At 44.3% G+C, this 21,738-nt stretch overlaps 1 protein-coding gene across 1 annotated transcript in view; it reads left to right on the forward strand.

The window, feature by feature from the left end:
- LOC147712285 (uncharacterized) overlaps window positions 1-21,738 on the forward strand; it is an 89,265-nt gene that overhangs the window by 19,725 nt on the left and 47,802 nt on the right. The window contains exons 3-4 of the mRNA XM_086923019.1: window positions 18,597-18,707; window positions 20,076-20,174. Of these exons, the coding sequence (XP_086779145.1) occupies window positions 18,597-18,707; window positions 20,076-20,174 (210 nt within the window). The remainder of the gene's footprint in view (window positions 1-18,596; window positions 18,708-20,075; window positions 20,175-21,738) is intronic.

The following is a 21,738-nucleotide window of genomic DNA, read 5'->3' on the forward strand; positions in this document are numbered from 1 at the left end:
TCCATTAACGCACCCCATCTCCGAGACGTCATCAACTGCTCCCTCAACTCCGCTACCTTCCCGGAAAGCTGGAAACATGCCGAACTCAGCGCCCTTCTGAAGAAACCCACGTCGGACCCCACTGAACTTAAGAACTACCGCCCCATTTCGCTCCTCCCATTCCCTGCCAAAGTTATTGAGAAAGCCGTCAACAGTCAGCTCGCCGCCTTCCTCGAATCCAACAAATCCCTTGACCCTTCACAGTCCGGCTTCCGAGCCAAACACAGCACCGAAACCGCCCTCATCGCAGCAACTGACGACATTCGAGCACTACTGGACAACGGAGAAACAGTTGCCCTCATCCTACTTGACCTCTCCGCAGCCTTCGACACAGTCTGTCATAGCACCCTCATACAACGCCTCAGCAACGTCGGAATACAAGGAAAAGCATTGGACTGGATCATCTCGTTTCTCGCCGGAAGAACCCAGAGAGTCCGCCTCCCCCTTTTAGATCAGAGGCTACCGAAGTCATCTGCGGCGTACCACAAGGATCATCACTCAGTCCCACCCTCTTAAACGTATACATGAGTCCCCTCGCATCTATCGCGCGCCAACACAACCTCAACATCATCTCCTACGCAGACGACACCCAGCTGATCCTCTCCCTCACCAAAGACCCAAACACCGCCAAAACCAACTTACACGAAGGAATGAAAGAAGTAGCCGAGTGGATGAAGAACAGCCGTTTAAAACTGAACTCGGACAAAACGGAAGTCCTCATCTTAGGTGCATCCCCCTCTGCTTGGGACAATTCATGGTGGCCACCGGCCCTAGGAAACGCACCCATACCTACGGACCACGCACGTAACCTGGGCTTCATCCTAGACTCCTCCCTCTCGATGACCAGACAAGTCAACGCCGTCTCATCATCATCATAAGGTATTTTATTTACTCCACTTGTTCCACATTTTTAAACCGCCATTGTTTATAAGGGCAGGGGTCACTAACTGAAACCTTAAATCACTGCCTGTACCTCCAGACGCCCACGAGGCTCCTCTGCATAACTCCTCCACGCAGGTTCACCAACATAGAGATAAGACTCCCTCCCAGAAGGCCCTGCCCTGCTCTCAAAGCAAGAACAACAAACAGAGGACTACTGCCTCCGACTCCCCTTCTTGGCGACCACTTTAGACTGATCTCTCACAGTGGCAGCCATCTTGGACTAGTCAATCTCATTATTGGAGCATGTCCTGAGAACCGGACACATAGACTAAGTTCTACTACCGCACACCCTTCTTAGCCTGTATCGACACGCTCTTGTGATAGTGTCTGCCTTCTATTGCAGCATTTTTACATCTATTTTGTTTTTATGCATTTGCTTTTTGACCTGTAATGCACCAACTGCTACAACATATATTCTTGGGTGCTCACAGTATACATTTATTTTTGGTTTTACGTATTGGTCCTATAACCTGTTGTTATGTAATTGTTTTACTTGTAATACATCGATTGCTACCTCATATATTTGTAGGTGCTCATAGACTACAACTATCTGTTTTTATGTATTGGTATTGTAACCTGTAATGCACCGACTGCTACCTCATATTTACTTATGTATGTTATGTTGTTATGTAATTGTTTACCTGTAATACACCGATTGCTACCTCATATATTTGTAGGTGCTCGTAGACTACAACTATCTGTTTTAATGTATTGGTATTATAACCTGTAATGCACCGACTGCTACCTCATATTTACTTATGGGTGCTCACTAGTATCACCTGATACATGTAACTCCGGTACTGCAACATTTGCTACCGCTTATATCTTTTGGTTGCTCGCTAATGTCACTTGCTATTCATGTAACTTACTGTTGCTTCTGTATTTTGCTCCAGTACACTGACAGCACCATACATCTACCGGTACTCGGTACATTTAGGCAAACTGCACCCGTTTTAACTTTTAATTCTTAGCCTCCTGGAATGCACCGATGAATCAACTCACCGCCATTCCCTTCACCCCGGACTCCACTACCCTCACCCGGAACCCCACCCCCTCCCCATGCACCAATCCTCAGAACTACACACATACCATTAACACTCATCTCTCCCCTGACATCTCAGCTCCCACCCACACTGCTCTCACCCACAACCCCACCCCTTCCCCCCCTACCAACTCTCAGACCTCCACACATACCATCAACACCCCTATTTCCCCTGACACCACAGCTCCCACCCACTCTCCTCTCTCCCCTGACATCACCCTCAACACCACCCCTTCCCCTTCGTCCAACCCTTGGACCTCCACACATACCATTAACACTCCTCTCCCCCCTGACATCAAGCTCCCACCCACACTCCCCTCTCCCTTGACAGCACTCTCAACTCTGCCTCTACCAACCCTCGGACCTCTACACACTCCATAAACACTCCTCGCTCACCTGACATCACAGCTCCCACCCACACTCCTCTCTCCCTTGACATCACAGCTCCCACCCACAACCGAGCTCAGCCCCGAAACGACACACACAACGACAATTCCCACCCTTTATCCCCTCCCATCCTCAGCCCCCACTACCCTCTGACTAAATACGCAGAACACACTTCTTATCTCTACTTAACTCCCCCACCTCTCAACAGGTCCACCATCAATCCCACTCCCCCCCCCACTCTCAGTCCTCACTTCCATTACTGCACCCCCACCGCCACTAACCTACACCCAGCCTCCACCTTGCTCTCTCCGCCCTACACGAACCCCCTCTCTACCTCATCCACACCGCCCCCGCCCAAACTCTCTCTCCTCCCTAACTCCGGCCCGCACATGGACAATGACATAATGAAGCCCTGCACGTACACCAGCCTACCCCCCCTCCTGCTCGCTAATTTACAGGTCAGTCATGCACCTCTGATCCCCGCTCCCACCTCCGTCGCATGCCCCACGCTGGACAAGATCATGGCCACCCTCATCCAGGTCAAAGAAGAACTGCACATCATCAAAGAACTTCTCTCCACAAACCCCATACAACTCTCACCCAACTCAACCCAACCCACCAAGTAGTTCAAGTGCACTAATTACACTTGAACCACTACTTGGACTCTTAAAGAATATTCACAGACCTCACTCCCTGTTCGACCTCTTTGTTTATCTGTATTATCTGTATTTTTGATCTATATCGATTTGTGCTGTTATCTTTACTGACTTAGCTGTTTGATTAGGATCATGTACTCTCTCTATGTAAAGCGCTCTGATATCTGCAAAGATCTTGTTCGCGCTATATAAAACTTTCAAAATAAATAAAATAAATGCTTCAACATCCTACGCATGCTCAAAAAAATCTTCAGCTGGATCCCCACCGAAACAAGAAATACGGTCACCCACGCACTGGTCACAAGCCGACTGGATTACGGAAACACCCTTTACGCCGGAACCACAGACAAACTACAGAAAAAACTCCAACGCATCCAAAATGCCTCAGCCAGACTCATACTAGACATCCCCCGCCAAGCTCACATTTCCGGTCACCTGAAAGACCTCCACTAGCTCCCCGTCAACAAGAGAATAACGTTCCGTCTCCTCACCCACGCACACAAAGCCCTCTACGACCTAGGATCCGAATGCCTCAACACGCGCCTGTCCTTTTACACCCCCACCCGCCAACTACGATCGTCCAATCAAGCCCTCGCCGCAATTCTTCGCATCCATAGATCCACCATGGGGGGAAGATCCTTCTCCTACTTAGCGGCCAAAACCTGGAATTCTCTCCCCACCCACCTCCGCCTTACTCAGAACCACCTCTCCTTCAGAAAGCAACTAAAAACTTGGATATTCGATAAGTAAAGTACCCCCCCTCCCTCAAGCGCCTTGAGACCCTCTGGGTGAGTAGTGCTCTATACAAATTTTGAACTTGAACTTAAGATATAGCTAAATTTCATGGAATGGTACAAGCCCAAGTTATTATTATTATTATTATTATGTTTCTTATATAGCGCCAGAATCGACCCCCGAAATGGTATCTCCGCGCTTGCATTGGGAACCCGTCCTGGCTTTTCCCTGTGAGATAGCCCCTACAGGGCATCCCCAAGGTGAAAGCCAGGCATCCCGCCGCGGGGGGCCGTTGTGGAGATTAAGCAAACTTAATGCCCAGAGTTGCAGAGTGTGGACCCATGATTAGGTCAGGCACCGAAGCGAGAATTATCGAGTCCATGGACATTTGAGCTCAAGACCCTGCCGCATCGGGAATTGAACCCTGGTCCCGGGTCTGACCTCTACTTCAGGGTCTGCCTGCTCTAACCAGTGAGCCACACTTCTCCAATCATTAGAATCTAGCTCTTCTCATCATGTGTCTCAACATGGCATTGTGCCATCAGCAATTTAGGACGTGACATTAACTGTGAATCATGATATAAGTGATCTATTGATGGTTTCCCAAACATTGCAAAATTGTCCATTTCGTCTCATAAGTTGTGTCAACATTTCCATCGCTACGAATGACCACAGGCATTTGGATCATTCAGTTATGGAAGGGAGGGATTGCCTTCTTCCATTTGACAGCTGTGATTTGTTTACTAGCTATTATTATAAGTAGTTTTAAATGACAGTCATTGTTTCTTACATTTCCCATATTGATAGGTCCGATTCCTAAGAATACAATAGCTGGGCTGGCTTTGGAGAGATAGCCCAAAGTCTTCTTAATATGGTGCAATATCTCTTTCCAGAACATATGAAATCACAGACATGGTAACTGCACATGTAAATCTCCAGTCACTCTTCCCACACTGCCTCGAACTTCGACCAGTTTCATTTGCCTCCATGTGTTTCAGTTTTTTAGCAGTGAGCTACCAGTTAAACATTTTAAGATAGTGGAATATTATTTGGGGTGGGTGAATACCCTCCTCAAGGAATAATCACAACCGTTTTCAGGGTAAATCGTCCAAGTGATTAAATCATTCTGAGCTCAACCCCCTGTTAGGTATGGCTCAGAGCAGACAGACTTAACATAGGACAGTGTGTAAAGTATTTATGCTGTACCAAAACAGTAATAAAATCAAAATGAATAAGAATAAAAATTACAAACCACATTAGTAAATGGAGTAAAATGTAATAAATAAAATGACACTGAAATGATAAAAATACAAAAGTGAAACTGAAAACATGAGTTTTTAAAGATTTAAGGGAAAACAGCATTGTAGAAGAACAAAGTGGCAATGATAGTCAGTGGTCATGGTAGAAAGAGACCTAGGTACAATTTGATGCCGAACACAATGCAGCATGGGTCAGATACACCAATCAGGTTAATCCTAGTCAGAGATTTTACCCTCTGTCTTAGACTTTCAAGTCCCAACCGCCCACAAGAGTACACTTCTAAGGCCATATGCCCTCAGGGAAGGCATCCAGAGACTCACAGTGTGTCAGGCAGTGGTTAACAACAGAGCTCGGTCCAGGCCCAGTTGCCGCTGGTCAGCTGAGTGTTTCCAGGAAAGGGTCTCTCGCAGCTCCCCGTAGCTATAAAAAAGGCCAGCCAACTGATCCTTGGAATCCTCATCTTTACCTGGGTACAAGAGAGACAAAGTTCAGTCCTTCAGACTCATCTCAAGCCACAGACTGCAGGTCCAGAAAGTATTCTGAAGAGGGTGCATGGGAATGCCATATTTATTTATGGCACTAGCTAGTGGGTGGGGTGACTTGTAACCCCTCTCTAACCAATGGGGTAAACGTTCCTAGGTCTTGAGCTACCTACTTTTGTAGTGGTTCCGTTTTGCCTTAGTATACATATGTCCAAATTGCCATGTGTCAAGACATTTTCAAGAAGGCAAAAGTCTTTGGTCACACTAAACTGTGACAGTGAGCTGGGGTGTGTGGGGAGTGCATTATGGGAATCCTAACACTAGAGTCCAGTTTGAAACAGGCATTGTACCTAAAACAAATGCAGATACAGAAGTCTGTTAAAAAAAATTAGGGTCTATGAACAACCAGACAGTGGAGCCACAAGAATTGTCTTGGCATTATGTTCACTCCCTTTCAAGTGTGCCAAAGTGTGACACATGGCTCAACGACCTGTCAACCAGGAATTGACAATGCTGTGTCAAAAAGGATGCCATCTGCCCCCCACTCTGCATGTTTTTTTGAGCTCATAGGGGTCATCTCTACACATTTAGGTCAGGATATTGCTTGATCCTGAGAGGCATTTCTCACAGACTGAGAGCTGGCAGAGGCGTATGCTAATTAGCCTTCAGAGAATTACGGCAGGTAGAGGGTAACTTTCTAAAGGTGAATTTTCCTTATTATTTATTAAAAAAATCTGACTACACCATTGGAATTGATTTTTAATAGCTAATGAAAATAGTTGTTTCATTATGTTTCTGTGTGGTCCCTTTCCTAAGCTAGCAGTATTAGTTTAAGAATGTTCAATCTGGTTTTGTACATAGGCCAGCTAAGTCCGCTCCAGCGAAAAAAGCTTTTGAGGCCTTGTCCCTGTTTGATCATCAATCAATCAGCATTTGTAGTGCACAGCACTGTCACCCCTGGAGATATCTGGGCACTGGGGTGCGAAGTCTCTGTCGAACATCATCCCAAAAGCTAACATCATTCCAAAAGGCTTGCAGGTCAAGAACGATCCTGCCATCTTCATTGACGTCCCGGAATTCAGGAAAGGCTTCAGTTTTGTGGCTAACAATTGCTCCAGGTACTGGATGGTGCTAGGAGTTGAGACAGCTATTGAATACATCAAAAAGCTCACACAGGAAATAGCAGACTTAAAAAGGGACATACTAGAGGACAGTGCTCTATCGAACTCTAAGGAGGCCTTGGACCGTGCCGAAAAAGGAGTTCAACACCATAACCCTGAATAGGAAACTTGACAAACTTGCAAAAGACATTAGGAACTACGATATGAAATATACATATCCCTACTTGGCTGGCGCGTACTACCAGCAGGACAGCCAAGGTTTCTTCACCAACAGAAGCAGGCAGGGACCAAGGAGATTCAACACCTTCTCAGATTCTTCCTTTGGTAGTGGGTCCGACTCCGACTGGCCCTCAACGAGTCGACAGGGTAACCAGGGTCAACAGCATTTTTTAGAGCAAGGCTACCACCAATCCAACCAGGGGAGGTGGCACGGAACAAGGCTGGGACCCCCCGAGAGGATAGAACAGGGGCAGGAGCTCGCAGAGAGGAACCCACGAGTGAGGTTCTTTCCAGCAGAATCGCATGGGGAGATTTCCACACGAAGGTAAGCCTACAGGTGGTAGTAGCAATTCCACACTGTTCCCATCACATTGGCCTGCCACCAGTTGACCCACCAGCCGATGAGAATCAAACACTGGACACACTCAGCTCTGTCATTGCACCAGGAACCTCCAATATGAACACGGGTATCACCTCGGAGGGAGCCACGCCCATTCCTGAACCTAATAATCAGACGATGGATCCTATTTTCAATCTCTCGGATCACACCATAACCATGGCAGAAAGAGAGGTACTGAGTAAAGGTCTCTCTTTCGTCCCTACGAGAAGACCGGATCCCTTCACCCCTAAACTCGAATTGCAGAAATTCTGTCGCAAAATCAGACTGAAGTACTACTTTGGCAGAAATACTTATGAACCAATCCGGTATACTTGTATAGCACATACTTGTATAGCACACAAATCACCCCCGAAGGGGTATCTCGGCACTGGGGGCCGTTGAAAAGATTAAGCGAGCTATTGCCCAGAGTCACATGGTGCTGGGCATACCCCTGCCGCCAGAGCCAGGGATTGAACCGTGATCCCCAGCGTCCAGCGTCAGTCGCCCTGGCCGTGGCGCCTCACCTCTTCCCTAAATCCCAATCACCCCAGCAACACCATTCAAGCAACTACCTCTACCTTCACACCGGGAGCATGTCTAATGAGCCAACGAATACTGGCCTTCGAACAGATTGTCCTACAAGAGGTGATGGGCTCATTTGAAAGAACAACAGTACATTAAACATAACATCAGCAAGGAAGAAAAACTGGCACTCAACAGTCTGTGTGAGAACAGCTCAATTGTCATCAAGGCTGCAGACAAGGGTGGGGCAGTAGTAGTACAAAACACCGCCGACTACATAGAAGATATTGAGCACCAACTGGATGTACGGGAAAGTTACCTACCAACACCAAGACATCCCACAATGGAGATCAAGTCACTCATCGATGCCCTCATAGAGGATGGACTGAGAAAAGGCTTCCTGAGTCCACCGGAGAAGGAATTCCTGAACAAAAAGGAACCAAGAATCCCACCAATATAAACACTGCCCAAGGTACATAAACGCATGGAAAAACCACCCGGCAGAACCATTGTCTCGGGCTGCGGTTCAATTCTTGAACCCATCAACCAATTCATCGACCACTTCCTACAACCATGGGTCACAGAGACTAAGTTGTTTGTCTGTGACACCATGCACATCATATAATTATTGGAAGGCCAGCCCTTTGACACTCGTACGCAATTCCTAGTGACACTGGATGTCTCATCGCTATATACATCCATACGACAAGGCAAGGCGTTAGATATGGTTCGGACCACACTAGTCAAACGACCTAAACCACACTGGATACTGACGGATTTTCTAATTGCCCTGTTGGAAATCGCCATGAAGAAGAACTACTTTATCTTCAGAAAGCAGTTTTACTTCCAGTGCAAAGGAGTAGCCATGGGCGTAACATACGCATCCAGCTTGGCAAACATTTACATTGATTATTACGAAGAGGAACACCTATACAGCCATAACAACCCATTCATTGACTCCAACGCAGTCTGGAAGAGATATATAGACAACGTGGTCATGATCTGGTCAGGCACAGAGGATCAAATGAAGGAGTTTGGTCTATGGCTCAACAGAAGAAATAATGACATTCAATTTACCATGAACTACAACAGGAATACCATCAACTTTCTTGACATCACATTCAGAGTCCATGATGGCCTCCTATATTGTGATCTGTACAGGAAACCTACGGAAAGAAACACGTTGTTGAAGTATGAGTCCCACCACCCATGCAACTTGAGGGACAACTTGCCCTATGGGCAATATCTAAGGTTGAGGAGAATCTGCACATGAAGAGAAGACTTCTTCAGAGAGACGGACGTCTTGACGAAGCGGCTGCGGGAGCGTGGCTACCCCACAAGATTACTGAAACGCTTCAGAAACGGGCTTGGTATTGCCCCAGTGACCAATTACTACAACCTAAAGACAAGAAAACAGGTGCTGACAACATTGTGTATGTGACAACTTTCAACTCCAAAAGTAATGGGATAAAAAAGATCGTCAAGAAATATTGGAATCTGGTGTCTACTGAACTCAACACAACTGAAACTCCCCTATTTGCCTTCAAAAGAGGGAGAAATGTCAAGGACAATGTAGTGAAGGCATACTTGAACCACCCTTGAACCACCAAAACAACCTGACTTGCCGAGCCAACTGGGACTCCTGCCCATAGTGGGGCATTTCAAATGTGGCTCATGCAAAGCCTGCCCCTTAAGCATGGAGGGTTCCACATTGACGCACAACTACAAAACATATAAACTACCTTCTTTTACAAACTGTAACAGTACCAACGTTATCTACATCATTCTCTGCCCTTGTAATGCTTCTTACATAGGGCAGACGACACAAAAGGTGAAGTCCAGAATCCTGCAACACATGAGTAGAGTCAGATGCAAGGAACAGGGAGCCCCCTAGTGGAACATTTCCTGTCCTTGAACCATCCACCTGAAAGTATTAGTTGGAGGGTAGTGGAAACGATCTGTCCCAATCCCAGGGACGGTTCTATTTCAATGTCCTTAAACCTGAAGGAGTGCAAATGGATACACACATTGAATGCAGTAACCAATGGACTGAACGAAGAAGAGGAGATTGCTAAACAGATGGGCCTGCTCTAGGCCACTCATGTCCCTCTTAACAACCCTAAAGCACCTGCCCTTAGACCAGGCCTCACCGCCTATACATTTGTGCAACAGGTACACCACCTCTGATGAATAAACACATCAAGTAGCCTGTGCCATGTAATCAGTGCCTCATACATCAAGCACCCTCTGTAGTTTTGCATTGCTGTTAGATATGTGTTACACTGCCTTTGCACCACTCTGATGTTGTTTTACACACAATGCGTAATATTACACTGCCTTTACACCACTCTGATGCTGTTTTACACACAATGCGTAATGTACATGATCATCGTGTTTAACCTGTTTAATGTAAGGACTGTACATAATCGGCATCAATTGGATATGCATGACTTCGATTACAATGTCAACAGAGACTGATCAATCCTCAAGTTAACACAATGTATAAAGTAAGCTAATCAGCTTGTGGTGCCGATTTCATACAATGTATAACGTAAGCTTATCAGCTTGGGGTGCCGGTTTCATTGCATACACTGCATACTGTAAACCCTACCAGTAATTTATGTGCTCTCCAGGCCCAAAGGAGCTATCATTATACGCAATCTCCCATGCTCAGAGTGTCTCTCGCTCCCTGCGTGATATGTGATTGACCTCAAACGCTTTGTTGCCTAGCAACGTACTGTTCCACAGTAAGGTGCACGCTAGACGGCACGTCAGCGCTTCCCTACTAATAGATGTTCCTTTTGGCTCACTCGCCATGACTTGCGGCAGCGGACATACAGTACTATGGCCCATTTGCCCCAACACACTATACGGATTTACTTCTCCACACAAGTGAGAACTTAGTTAGAACCCTCCTGCCTCATCGATAAAGCTTCTTTATTAATTCACAACAGTCAGCATGCATGCACGCACACAGTGCTGTGACTGGTCTTTTTAACTTGCACTCTAGCCCTATCTAGCGGCTCCTATTTAGCACTTAAGCTTGTTTGTTCTAATATATTAAATATCGCCCCTCTGCCTCATTGATAGGGCTTCTCTCCTTATTAATTCATTGCGCCGCTCTAACTTGCACTGCATCTCGTTTCACAGCATCACGCCAGTCAGCTCTCACTCACACGGTGCGGAGACTGGTCGTTTTAACCGGCACTTTAGCCCGATCGAGCAGCTCCCATCAAGGTATTTAAATGCTAATCCACACACAAGCGCGTGTGTTTTCACAAGTATTAATTAATACCTAACAGCACCGAAGCCGCCTTGTATTCGTCGGCCCCGGACCGCACACACTACCATTCAGACACCTGTCATTTTAGGCACAACGTCCATAATTGTTTTCTAGTGGCGCGCGCTCTGGTCCTCAGCTTTTGTCATGCAGCAGACGCGCTGTTTGGATGATAAAACCCTCACGGGGTTGCATTTAGTCACCACATCACTGTCTAGAGCTGTACCACTGATACAGAGGCCGTTAGTCACCCCATCACTGTCTAGAGTTGTACCACTTATCCCTTGCAAGGGTGCCCCCATGACCAGAAGAGCATTGGACCGCTTGATGATAACCAGTATGTTCACACACACACCTGCATACTTTAACGTAACAGCACTTGCATGGCCCCATTTTTTTACATTCGTACTCCCCATGATGTGATTCTTGAAACACTGGTTTTCCCCCTTTAGAGCAATATCCGCTGGGACACAAAAATGAAATTTCCTCGAGTGTCCCCCACCCTTGGCTGAGACGCATCTGGCCTTCCTAGAGTGAGTAATGACGCCCTAACTGTATTGTACATCAGTTTGAGCACACCAGCAACCTCTCCTTTCACACGCGCCTCCTCTTACAATTTTAGGGTGTCACCATCCCTCCCAGACACATTGTCCTGATGAAGACCCGTCGTGACCACCAACCGGGGCACATTTAGGGTTGAAACGTTAATGCTTACTCAAGGCCCAGACCTACCACGACTCCATACAACGAAAGAAAGGAGTCGCTGGTGTGAAAGGATTATCTGGCCTATCCCCCAACTGTACATAGAAACCGTAACCACCCTGTATATACTGTACACTTGTAGAGCACTGAGCACTTATGTTACAAAATCACCCCATATCAATGTAATTATTTCATGTTGACAGCTTCTGTTTACTGTGATTATCTATGAGTTAATACTTTCTGAAAGAAACAGTATGAAGCATTTAAATCTCTGTTTCAATTTCTTCAAAGAGAATCTTTTTACCCCACAGGCGTGATCCATAAGTTGCTACCGGTTTTATAAGTGCACTATGAGCAGCATTAAGTAACGTACTTTCTACCCGACAGAACCACTTGTTGTTTAATTGTCTCTGCCGAACAGCCAGGTCTTTGGAAAATGGCGGGAAGAGGGAAAAAATTAGCAGAAAAAAGGCAAAACAGAGGGCAGAAAAACAAGCGAGCAGAAAAGACAAACAGGGCAGAAAAGAAAGCAGAAAAAAGAAAAAACAGAAAGCAATAAATGAGCAGAAAAAGGCAAAATGGAGCAAGAAACAAGGAGAGGAGGCACAAACGGAGGGCAGCAGGTTGACAGGCAGCAGACAGGAGAACTGACGCTGGGAGAGATGACACAAAGACCATGCACAAGAACATGGTAAGATTAATTTTCTATATGCCCCACTACATGCACCCTACCTTGTGGCCTACAAGGTTTACATAAGAGTGACCTAATAATATTTGAAAGGAATGGTTCCCCTTGTCAAAAAGTGTTATTTTGACAGGTCATACTGCAGAGTTTACACTGCCGTAGTTGTACTAAACAGGGTAGGCATCAAGCTATGTTTGCTTTGCCACTGTAAAGGGTGGCACAGTAGGTACTTCAGTTCACTAAATGGGTACACTTTGCACCCTATGTACTAGAGACCTATGGGCAAGTTAAATATATCAATTAGAAATAGCCAATTTAACCGTGGTTAATGGGGGAACACAGGCACTTTACTTTTGGTTAGAATAGGAAAGTGCCGGGTTGTAAAGGAAGTAAAAACATACGCTCCAGCAAATGGTGAAAGATCCAAGATGACAATGCAAAAAAGCTGGATTTCCTACAGAAGTTATTTTATAAATAACATTTCATGATTCTGAACACTTCTTGCCGGCCTTATGAAATCACTCCACAGTTGCTGCCTCAGATCTGTAGCTATATTCATTCACAGTAGTCTTTCCCATTTAATGGCATTTAGGTCCGCTATTCCCCCTTCTCCACAACTGCACAAATATTAAAAAACATACCTTTTGTTGTGTCAAACTTTAAAGAGCTGTTCAAATGCACACAGTTCTCTTGTTCAGCCAACGCCTCACTTGTAAAAATACTGCAACATTTCTCTTTTCAATGGCAAAATCTTTTTTGCATGTGTCAAGATTTACATTTTCCTTAATTAAATCTTCCAATGTATGACATTACCTCACCCACTAGCTCATGACATCATCATCTGAGAGGGTCCGTCTGAATTTTGGTGTAAAGGGAAAGGGAATAGATGATCCTAGGGGTTTTTCATATATCATTGTGAGAAGCTGGGTTAGTATATGGTGCCCACTTATGTAAGTGTAGCACCCTCCACTTATCCAGGTGACCATTATGGGCATTTTAGTGGTTTAGATAAACGTAGAAAGCTCTCTAAGTGGTAGCTGTGGAGAGAACCATTCAGGCTTAATCTAGGGGGAGTGCACAGCAACTCGGTTTACCAGTTTCTAATCCATTAGTATAGGCTAAATGAAAAGGAACCACACAGTGTACCTATACAAATAGATCTTTATTACAATCACTCACTAACACTTTACGGTATCTTCTACCTGGTGATATACACAATACACAAAATACTTTGGACATAGAACAGTAAATAACACCAAAACACAATGGTCCCCCAGGGGAGACCAGACCATATGTCAAGATAGGGGGATGCGAACCACGACCTAAGTAGAGACTGGACCCAAGAGATGTAGGAGAGTATGGGACCCAGGAGAGAGTATAGGAACCCTACGATGGTCGTGTGCAAAGAGGATATACGACCGCATACTCAAATACTGATCAGAGGGTATGTTGCGTTGCAGTCTTACCACAGGTGGATGAAAGAGTTGGTTGGAACTCAGAAGTTGAGTCGAAGAGTACATGAAAGCAGAGGGGACAGAGTAAATGCCGCTCAGGGGTGATCAGGAGGCACAGAAGACGAAGGCCCCTCCAGTTCAAGGATGCAGGTAAAAAGAATAGATGAGGAGTTTCAAAAACGGCTGCACCGAGTCAGTAACTCTGCCTAAGCTACCGGGACGTTGGAGTGATCTTGCAGGAAGAGAAGGCCAGAGCAGCAGGGATCTTCCCAGGTGTGGTCTCGGTGCCCAGGCCGAAGTTCAGCAGAGTCCAGCGTACCCAGACGGTCGAAGTAGAAGTGGAGTTGGATCTGAATCTTATTCCACAACGAATTTAGGGACCCACACACAGGTAAGCCCTTAAGTACCCTAAGATGAGATTTGGGACTATTCAGGGGAACCTCCCAGAGGAGAGGTCAGACAGTGGGGAGGATACTCCCATGTCCATTGTCCAGTTTCGCGCCAGAGCGGGAAGCCAAAGCTCCCTGATCTGATTTGAACTGAAGTATGCACAGAAGGGACCAAATGTGTCCTTCCAGCAGACTATGTGGCGCTGGCCAGTGCTCCCAACCCGGCCTAATACACTAAATCCTGTCTGGGCGGTGCTGACACATCCCTGTGGCAGGAAACCTATTGCCCTACCTTCCCCTGCTCTGGCTTGGCCCAGCAACAGGAGGGCAGAATTGTGTCTGGAGTCGGCAGCAGCCCTAGGTTGCTGTCAGGCTGTGTAAGATCTGTCCCAGGAGCATGGAGGGGCCCTACAGAGGATAGATTCATACCTCCAACACTGGATACGGGGTATGATTCCAACATGTTTGACACCAAACATGCCCAGGTTTGTTCCAACCAGCTTAGAGATGCTCATCGCGTAATGGCGCATGGCCTCTCTCTATCATAACGGCTGATTCATATACAATGCTCAGAGAATGGACTCCAGGGGTTGTCTTCTCACGCAGGGCCACTCTCACACTCATAACCGGGCACCCTGCCTTTGGGACTGAAAGGCAAGCTAGAGGGGTGACTTATAGGTTCCAAGTGCAGTGACATTAGATATAAGAAAACATATATTTTGTGAGAAGTGCACTCACAAACTCACACAGGCTGCAATGGCAGTCCTGTAGTTGTAGTTTGGAGGGTCCCACGTGGGTGGCATAATACATGGTGCAGCCGCTGGGGTACCCTTTCCCAAGGTACCTCAGTACCATATACTAGGTACTTAGAAGGGTGCCGCAGTAGCAAATTAGGATTGTACCAATTACACACCATAGTCAATTTAGGGAGGAAGCACAGTGACTGGGGTCCTGATTAACAGGATCTCAGTCAGACTAGTCAGAAAACAGTTATGACACCAGCACAAAACTGGGACTAACCATGCAGAAGGATCCTATCTTACTACAGTATCCCATTCTTCCATGAGTGGTTTAATCACATGTGAGATACAGGGCGTTTTTCTAGGTAATCGCAAGAGATCACGAAGTAGACTCCACATTAATAATAATTGGATATACAGCCACTGTTATTCGGTTTCACATGTGGACCATTCCAGGGCTGCTCTCAGCTAGATGATCATTTTCAATATTGGACATTCCCGGGCCCCCACGTTCCCTAGCAGATTACAACAATTTCCTAGACAAAATCTAGACTTTTTACTACTACTAAAAGAGCTGCATACTGATAGCAGCAATAGCATTTCTTTTTTTAAAGGCCACTTGTGGAGCCTGACAGAGGTACAACAAGCAAGGTATTTCATTCATTTTCATAGCTGACACTCTATGCAGCCAATATATAAATGTTACTCTCCAGTGGAGGAGGCATCATGTGGTGTCTCTTAATAAAGGATTGTAATTAACCTTGCATAGTAATTGTAATGTGTGATGGGTATATAAACTCTCAAATATTTGATTTTATTTTTGTTCCTTTGGAATGGAGAGATTGAGGTCAATTTGTCTTTTGTCTGAATGTCTGTTTCAGTGCCCAGTAATTCAGATTTGTCAAAGTTCTGTTTACAACTTAGTATATCAATATTGTCCTACCAGATGTCAAGGGCTCCTGTGAGAGATTCTGATTGTCAGGGTGAACAATACATTGTCTGCAAATAAATTAATCGTGTGCATCATCTTTCCAAACGGCATACTCTAAACTCCACTACTAATTCTTATTTTTAAGGGAAGAGTTGCCACTGTCAGTGTAAACAGAAGATACAGGGACATCCCTGCCTTATCTCCTTATCCAATAAGAAGGAATTACACCGTTTTCCATTTATCAACAACCTAGTGAAGTACATTGAAAAGATTGCCCAAATGTCTTTCTGCATATTCATGCCCAATCCCAATTTGCTAAAAATATAGCACAGGAATGACCAGCTCCTACTATTAAAGGTTTCTTCTGAATTAGGGGATAATACTATCATGGGCAGTTGTCTTCGATTCAATGGTTTCCCACCAAGTGCAGAGCCTAACCGATATTATCAAAAGTTCCTTTTTTGTTTCATGAGGCCAGATTGATCTGGAATAATCCAGGCAGGCATATAGTTTTACATGCATTTTGCCAGAAATTTAGCGTAATTCTGTAGATAAGTGTTCAACAAGGATATGGGCCTGTATGAGGAGCACAGTTCACTCAGTGTACCCATCCTTTTGATGAGAGTTTTGTCTGCTGCTCTCACTCAGAGGAGTATTTCACCTTCTACCAAAAAAAGAGTTGTAGATCTTTGTAATGTTAGAGGCGTGGAGGGCAAAACCTTTTGTAATTTGTGTTGGTTAGGGTGCCTGGCCCTGGCTATTTATTGTTTTGTAAGTTACTTCTGTAGTTATTTATTGTATTGTAAATTACTTCTGTGGTTATTTCACTCACCTCAGCTCTCCAGAAGTCTATAGGATGGCATCCACCATGTTCGCAGTCTTGGTCACGCCCTGCAGCATAATTTCATATTAAAAATGGACAGGACCACTGCAGCCATTAGCCTCTGGAGGCAGGGCAAAGAACAATATATAGGTCCATTTCTGTCTTGCATCTTTGATAAGGAGCAGCAGATGATCACATATACCACGGAGTGCAGATTGAGGGCTTCTGTGCCCTTTAATTAATACACTAGGAACAGTAAAGTTGGGTTTAAGTCTTAAAACAGAGATTTCATGATCCGGTTGGATTGGTAGGATTTCATGTTCCAACTGATAGGAGTTAATTCTTTTTCTGCAAGACATATTTAGCACAAAAAAGGCAACCATGAACCTCTTCAAATATACTCTTTCTTACTCTCATCTCACTCCACCTATTGCAATGTGAGTTTACTCAAGATATAGGCAGCATCATGGTTTGGTCACCTTGGATGTAGGTGCCATAGCAATATTGGGCTGGATGAAGGATTCCATCTTGGAAATTAAGTCCACTGGAGGGAGAGTAGGAGTTAAAATTGTCAGTGATTTTTCTTATTTTGTTGCCTGTAGATTTCATTATCCTGTGGCGGAACATGAGAGCCAGGGTTATATTGGTGTTGTGTGAAGGCCAAGGTTTGGAGATAATTGATGTATGAGGGGAACATTATAGGAGGCTGGTTTGAAAGGGTTTATTGAGTGAAGACTGGTGGGACTGGAGTGAGTGCCAATACGGATCTCATTTATTGGAATTCCAGAGACAAAGCTCCACAAGCATTGCTTATGAAAGCACTACATTAGAAGAAGAGAATTGGACAAGTGACCGTTTCTTATAGTCATCGCCATCTGGTAGGGAAAACACCATTGGGTTCAGCATCTGCAGCCACAACCCATCTTTAAATCTTCCTCATGTTTCTGCAGTCAGTACAGAAGAGATCATTGTTAGGCCTGGCATAGAGACAGCTTTAGTTTTCTTGTAGCCTCATTCAATAAACATTCATTGATTATAGAAAATACAAACATTTGTATATATTTCTAGACCTTTCGACCTTTCGACCTGCTCACCTCACAGCACCGCGCGGAGATACACCTTCGGGTGTGATGCCGGCGCGTAACAAGCCCATAAATAAATAAATAAATAAATAGAGAGTCCTCTTCACCGTGTGTTCTGTTTATCTGTCATTCACATTTTGCTTCCACCCCCAATTGTACATCATTGGGTCTGCCCATTTTAGCCATTGACACTGTTGAGGCTATTTTTCCTGATTATAAGTGCACATCTGCTGCAAAAGAAGTGCACTGCGGCGCCCGGGCTGGTAGGCTAAAGCTTACTATGCCAATCCTTTTTCCTTTCATTTCATCTTATTTATTTATTTTTTTTAGTTATGTTTCTGTGTTTAAACTATGTTTTCAGGAATTAGTAATTCCAAGCTAATAATACCTTTCCTTTGTGCCAATAAGAATCAGATTTTCCATTGACGTGTATTAAAACTAAAGAGGGGTTCTATACCTGTGTCTCTATTCTAATAAGCACCTGTTGTGTTCTGTGAACATATTATTCAGTGGTTAATTTATCTTCTTTGAAGTGTTTCTCTCAAACTTATGGCCGATAGATTTAAGTGGCTGCATTCTTCTTTCCATTTGAATGGCACATGATTGCAAAAAAAAAACAGCACCATCTTACCAATACCAGAGCAATGCTTTTTTTGTTTCCATAATAGCACTATTAGTCTGCGATTTGTCATTTACAATAACATATTAATCATGTTTCCCTTATAGGTCCTCTGATTGCTATCTCTGTTTTTTCATTAAGACCCAAAGAAAAGGATGATCTGTGTCTCAAGGACTGTCAGGTCTTGGAGCAAGAAAACACCATGAACATTTTGCAAAGTGAGTTGGAAAGGCTGAGATATTCTATTTTTGAGGCAAGAGAAATAGCTGAGGTTATTTCCGCGAGGTTCACATTATCTTACATGTATGAATTGTGATACACCTGTTAATTTTCATAAAAAGGTGGCAACTTTGGAAAACGTTAAACGCACTTATTTTTTACACTGCTATGCACATGATGTTTGTGGTACTCTTATTTTTGCTCCTATTTCATAGGTTCGAATTGTTTGTCTCACAGCTTCAAAGAGTCTCAGGGCCTATGCATGCATTCCATCACACTCGCTCACCTCCACTACTTTTCATTTCAAATCCTTGTCCTCCATTTGCCACTGGGTCACTCATCTTCCTACATTGCAATCTCTGTCGATCAATCCCACAAATGTATCCTGCTTCCACCTTTTACTCTGTCCAATTCATCGGTACACCAATGACTTCTGTTGCATGTGACTCCTCTGCATCCAGCAGATAAACAATGCTCTCTGCTGAGTGTGATACAAAGAGTGATGCTGCAGTTACACATGGAAAATTGAGTAGCAATTGTTATCCTTATTTGTTACCAGACACCTTCATGTTGATGCAATCATGTTTATTAACACTCATCCACAGACACACCATTCCACTTTCATCTCACCAATTTGGATGCTGGATTTTGGTTTATTTCCATCACCACCAACTCCCACCAGCTCCAAAGTTCAAGCTAAGACAATTTCAGATCACACCCTAGGATATTAGGATGGTATGTGGGGTTTATAGCCTGAATTACTTTGTTTAATTGTTCAATAGTATTTCCTGTCAATTACCTAGGAGTTCATTATTAACAGGTGGTGGAATTGCTGTCTACGGTCATTTGATGGACCCAGCAGGTGCGTGGGGGCTGGTCAAAGTTCAGATCCCAGTGCAAATATTATTGTGTTAATAATGGATATAACTGGGCGTCAGTACTTGAAATTCACATCCCGTACATATAATCCCGATATATAGTTTTCTGACGATTAATCAGGTGGAAGGTACTGCAGTCCCCTATATTCCCCTTAAGGTATTTATCTCAGGTTCTCTTGAAACAGTGATCTACAAATGTTAGTCTACCTTCTTTCATGATAGGTCGTGCTTTTCGCCTTCCTCCAATCTACTTTTCAATTCTTTATTTATTTGACAGCTAGTAAACTTGGTACTACAAGTATGCAACATAGTTTGCCATTACTTTTAGCAGTGTGTTAAATGCTTCTCTACTAAGTTCTGTATTTGCTTGTCTACAGTGGGTACAGAGATGGATCACATCATCAGGTAGACATCATAAACATGTGATCAATGTTTATTAGGTCCTTGCATGGTGGGGGTAAAATGATGGGTTGTGTTTTTATTCAACAGGTGATGCGAACACTGAGAAAGATGTTTTATTGATGGAAGAACAGAATCTTGAGGATATTTGCAATAAAGACATAGAAATTGCTGATGGTCCAAGCACAGGTCAGAACAATTTTTGGGGACTGTATGTTATTCCTAATTTAGAAGACAGTGCACACGGAATGGCCTACAACATGAAGTGGGCCTAAAACGTGGAATCTGTATCTTAACAACTTAAGTCGAAGCACTCTGGTGCACGTTCACATAACATTTGTACAAGCAACAATTGTGCGGTGTCTACAATTGTAGATTTTAAATCTTAAAAATGCGATAAAATGCTTGCAAGTTAAGCCGAAATTACCAACCCCTCAAACCTCTGTAGTAGGGGGTGGAAAATGTTTTGTAAACATGGGACAAAATAATGCATTTTACAGAACTGATCACCACATGTATTGTTCTGAAAAGGAGTTAAGGAATTAAAAACATGTCCCAGGGACTGCTCTGGCACTCGGATGTAATTTTTCAAAGCATGTTTGTGCTTAGAAAACATTGTGAGTTTGTTACAGAAAAGTGGGAAAAAATAGAGTATTTTGGCTTTCCCGCCTAAGTTAATTAAGACACGGTCCAGAGTTAGGAACATGGGGTGGGTCCAAATCTTAATTGTTGCTCCCATTAAGCAGCAGGTGCGTTTTTCTTACAGAGGAAGTATGGTTCATTTTTACTGCCCACCTTCTGGTTTGACAGATTTATAGTGAGCAGCCAGCCAGAAGGTCCAGGTCAGGGGCTAGAAATTCTGCTAGAGCCTATTTGAAAAATGCAGTTCTTTCCTCATCCACTCCATTATCTGATAAATAAATATACAATCTTAGTGAGCTGACAAGGTCAATGAAGGACTGTTTTTGAGGGGTGAGGTCTTTATCCTAATCTCCTAAATTTTTCCTAGCTCTAAATGAATTACCTAAGAAAAGGGTACAGGAAACAGGAACACTTACATTACTGTTATTTATTTATTTATTTATTTATTGACATTTGTAGAGCGTGGCGAATATCCGTGGGCGTCTCGGCGCTAATTAAGGGATGGATCAGCAACTGGGGTAAAGAAGATATACATGGCTATTGGTCAAATAACCACGTCTTTAGCTGTTTGCGGAATGTGAACAGGGAGGTGACTGTTCTAGTGCGAGGCACAGCCAAGAAGTTCTGAATAGAGGAACGAAGAGATCGGGTTGGGACATGATGGAGAAGATTCTGTTTGAGAAAGTGGGGACCTTGACTATTGAGTGACTTGTAAACAATACACAGCGATTTGAATTTGATACGGCTGCGTATCGGGAGCCAATGGAGATCCCTAATGATGTTTGTAACTGGTGCGAACTTGGGGATCCCAGCCAGCATTCGTGCGGCTGCATTTTGGATTGACTGCATCTTATTTGTCACTTGGACTTGGGCATTTAAGAATAGAGCGTTACAATAGTCCAAGGAGGACAGGACTAGTGAGCTGACCAGTGTTTTCCCGGCCGTGTTCGGTAGGAAAGGTAGTATTTTCCTAATCATTCTCAATTTCATATGAGCTGAAGCCGCAGTTTTATTCGCATGTGCCATAAAATTGAGGCCAGCATCGAAGATGACGCCTAGATTTCTCACTTTGCTAGCTGGACTCGGCGGGGGACCGAAAGATGGTTATGTA

This window comes from Lissotriton vulgaris, chromosome 5 (genome assembly GCF_964263255.1).
Source record: "Lissotriton vulgaris chromosome 5, aLisVul1.2, whole genome shotgun sequence".
In the NCBI taxonomy this organism is placed as follows: domain Eukaryota; kingdom Metazoa; phylum Chordata; class Amphibia; order Caudata; family Salamandridae; genus Lissotriton; species Lissotriton vulgaris.